The sequence below is a fragment of the Limulus polyphemus genome, unplaced genomic scaffold (assembly GCF_000517525.1).
Source record: "Limulus polyphemus unplaced genomic scaffold, Limulus_polyphemus-2.1.2 Scaffold4675, whole genome shotgun sequence".
Lineage (NCBI taxonomy): Eukaryota > Metazoa > Arthropoda > Merostomata > Xiphosura > Limulidae > Limulus > Limulus polyphemus.
This window is the reverse complement of record NW_013670285.1, coordinates 81,839-85,670: the sequence shown is the minus strand read 5'-3', so window position 1 is coordinate 85,670 and position 3,832 is coordinate 81,839. Positions and strand designations below refer to the sequence as shown.

The 3,832-nt window shown below is 29.9% G+C and overlaps 2 protein-coding genes across 3 annotated transcripts in view; one reads left to right on the top strand and one right to left on the bottom strand.

Moving 5' to 3' along the window:
• Nucleotides 1-112: 112 nt before the first annotated feature.
• LOC106471521 (very-long-chain (3R)-3-hydroxyacyl-CoA dehydratase 2-like) lies at nt 113-2,005 on the top strand (the record flags this gene model as incomplete). The annotated part of the gene is made up of 3 exons (XM_013932121.2): nt 113-152; nt 1,071-1,209; nt 1,402-2,005. Coding segments are annotated over 3 exons (262 nt in total), but the record flags the coding sequence as incomplete, so codon positions are not given.
• Nucleotides 1,316-3,832, bottom strand: part of LOC106471519 (activator of basal transcription 1-like) — a 12,707-nt gene continuing 10,190 nt past the window's right edge. For both annotated transcript variants that reach the window (XM_013932118.2, XM_022400128.1), the window contains exons 2-4: nt 3,421-3,598; nt 2,388-2,748; nt 1,316-1,470 (exon numbers count right to left, since the gene is read on the bottom strand). In XM_013932118.2, coding sequence (XP_013787572.1) covers nt 2,421-2,748; nt 3,421-3,598 — 506 coding nt within the window. In that variant the 3' untranslated portion in view covers nt 1,316-1,470; nt 2,388-2,420. The remainder of the gene's footprint in view (nt 1,471-2,387; nt 2,749-3,420; nt 3,599-3,832) is intronic.

Sequence of the window (3,832 nt, the reverse complement as noted above, 5' to 3'; positions counted from 1 at the left end):
AATTAATTAGTAAAGGACAGAAAAAATAGAATAGTATGAAATTCCAGTGTTTCGTTATCAATATATATATAAAAATATTAAGTTAGGCCTAAAAATGTTTTTTTATTTTTAGATATTCGCTATTTGTTGTACTCTACCCTACAGGAGTCACGGTAAGTTGCATGTCACTGAAGCAGTAACCCTACATTTCTTGCTTGTATATAAATAACTAAAGATCCTAGCCACAAATTGTATGTAGTATAGAGATTTATGTTGTGACATTATTTTCTTAGATCATGTTGCAGCTGCATAAAAAGTGTTGATGGTGGCATTTTAAAATATAACTGATTATTGTTCATATGATATATCAGTTGAATTTCCTTATAGTTTTGTAACAGTTTTACATACATATAATGTTACGTAAAAAAAACAAAACAAGTGGAATGTGACAGAAAATATAATTTTTAAAAGAGAAAAAAAAACTATCTTTGCTCTCATTTTTTGTATGTTAATACATTACACTTTTCAACTCTGGTTATGAATATTGTATTGAGATGCTTTGTCTTAAAGCATAGTTTTGTGTACTATTCAACATACCCTATGCTGTGAAATTACTTTTTATTAGAACTGTAGGTTAAAAATGACTATTGGCAGTTAGCGAAAAAAAAAAAAACTGCTAAACATGCACGAAATTGAATAATCTATTTACAGTCATCAGTATTTCTATAAATGAAAATATTTTTATGCTCACACAATTAATAGTAATATAATACCTTTCTGTATTATTTTGAATATGGTGGGTATTCTATAAGAACAATATAACAATATAAAGAAGCCTTTAAATTTGTAATTACTTCAAGTAATATCAACATATTTATTTCTTTTTAAACTTCTGTTTTTTTTGTTAACCACAAGAGTTCACTCAAATTCTTAGTTATTTTATCTGAAACTAGATAAAATAGAATTATTTTAATCCGTCTTTTATGATTTATGTGTGACCAGATTTAACCACTTAGCTGTATTTACTTTATCACTTTTGGTTCTCACAATCTTAAAATCTATGAAAGAGTAATTTTTATCTTTTTTCACAGGGAGAAATACTCACTATGTTGGCAGCATTTCCTTACATCAGGGACAGACAGACATTGTCCATATTGTTACCAAATCGTGCAAATATCTCCTTTCACTTCCATTATGTACTAATTGGGATATTACTGTCATATGTTCCATGTAAGTCCGTATACAGAATTTCTTCTGTGTTGTTCTACTCCGTATATTTCAATGAAGTATTTTATGATTTATGAAATTTTGTCACACCAGTCCACAACACGTAAAAATAATAATGAATCTTTTTTTAATGCAAAATTTTTACAGCAATGAAAAATTTAGCAACAAGTTAACAAGTTGTCTGTTTCTTCTCAGTTTTCCCTCAGCTGTTTGGTCACCTTTTGAAGCAACGTCGTCGTGTACTCTCTCCAGTCAAGGAGGATGCTAAGGAACAGTAAAAGAGTGGTTATTTGTATGTAACAGTTGGTACAAATGCTCAACAAATGACCTTCAAAGTTCTTGTGAAAACATAGGTAGTGATCCTTGTAGCTTTCAAGACCTTTAAAAACTCAATTAAATAAATAGAAATTTTACAGTCTCTCATACAAACTTACAATATGCATGTTTAAAGATGTACATCAGTAAGCAACCACAACTTTCCAAGGTCTGGCTTAGGCTTAAAAAATTAAGATAGCTTTGAATTTTTACACAAAGCTCAGCTGAAATGCATATTTTTTAGTGTGGACTAATTATTTTATTTCTTAACATCACACTTTTAATTTTACAAACTAAATATATATATGACTTTTGTTCTTAAAATTAATTACTTACAACTTCTGGGTTATGAGAGAGGGAATTGTATTATTAAACTGTATTCATATGTATATAACATCTTACTGCTTATATCAATTATGTCATGGTTTTGTTGCAGTTTAAAACTTATGTATAGTGGTTCTGAAATAAAATTTTGGATATTTTATTGGTCTGGATTTATATAGTTCTGCAGAACAAAGGAAGAAAAGTAGGTATTTGAGGAAAAGAAACAATACTGCTACTAGCTATTTTCCAACATCAATGGCTTCTGCCTCAGTCACTAATCGGGTGGGTGGGGAGTATTTTTCAAACAGGAAATTAGTGATGAAACAAATTACAAGTGCCTACAAACTCCTTATTTCTAGATGAAATAACTTTAGTTTTCCTAAAATAAAATTCCCCAAGACTATCTCATTCTACATAAATGTGGCTTTATTTAGACCACTGTCTAAAAATTGAAAATAAAATCAGAGGAAACTATAAAAGTGCTACATGTACAATGAAAATTACACCTTTCATACTCTGTAGTCTCCGTAAATATACATTACCTTTATTATATATTGGATCTATGCCATGTCTTGCTAGAATCCACCAGAAAATATGTTCTTCAGTAGCGTCTTATCACTATCTTCACCGACTTCAGAGTTTTTCTGTTTCTTCCTTTGCTTCTGAAGTTCTTTCATCTCCTCATCTGTACGTTTCTGTTTAACCCACACCTGACCAGGACCGGTGTCATCATGTTTCTCTACATCTCCTTTTTTTCTCTTCCTTGCTAGTTTTAAGCTTCTGTCTACTGATTGCATGTAAAAATTAGCCTCTCGCTTTACCTGAGAGATCTCTGTCCTCATTCGTTGGTCTCGTACTGCTTTTTCGTATGCTAGTCGTTCATTGAGATGGGCCCACTTAAACCTGATAGTTGTCAGAATAAATTTAGGTTTATTTTCTGACACTATTAAGATGGTAAAGACAATCATTGATAAGTTCCAAGATATTATAACTGATTTCCAAAAGAATAGTTTTTGAATTTATTTAAACATCCAAGATTAATAAATATCATGGAAACTAATGAATTTGGTAAGAGTGTAAAAATCAGTCAACACTGTCTGGACAATATTTTATATAAGATTCTTTGTTTTAACACAAGTCTACAAAATGGACTATATACACTCTGTCCACCAGTGGGGAATTGAACCCTGGATTTTAACATTGTAAATCTGCAAATTTACGATAAATATATCGTATAAGAATAAAACTACATTTTAATGTTCATTTTTGAATTATCACTGTAAACATACAACCTAATAAATCAAACACAAATATTACAATTTTAATAAATGAACTACTACTGTATGAATATTAAAGAATGCTTAGATAACAATAACTAAATTATTCTGGAACATAATCTACAAAAAAAGGAAAATCATAAACTTACAAAGTTTAACGTGTTTTTTTTTGCAACTAAAATAAGCTACATAGACTTTGAAGTTGTAATTCTTTACTTCAGCAGAAAGAGATTTCAGTGAATGTATCATATTCTGTTAAATTATATGTAAACACTTGTGTTAAAACACAAACGCTAACCTGTGAAGATATTTGATACTCCATAACGAATCATAAAATGGTGTTTTTCTCCTGCCGCCAACTTGCTGACCATTCAACATAACAGCAATTCTTTTGGCAACTTTTTTATCAAGAAATTCTACCCAGCCTTCAGTGAAGAACTTGCTGGGTTTACCTTGCTTCTTCTTCTTCTTAGTGTCTGGTTGGGTAAAGAAAAATAAACATGCATCACGATTTCCTTATTTCTTAGGAACTGTACTTTTATGCATATGAAATTTTACAGATAATAAAAAAACATCTATATCTTTGTCACAAGGAAATGCTTTCTTCTAGAATTAATTAGAAATTTATTCTTAACTCACAGTGTTACAAATTATATGTATAATGGATGGAGACGGCTTAAATGGGTAATGAAGAAAAACCTTAATATAAG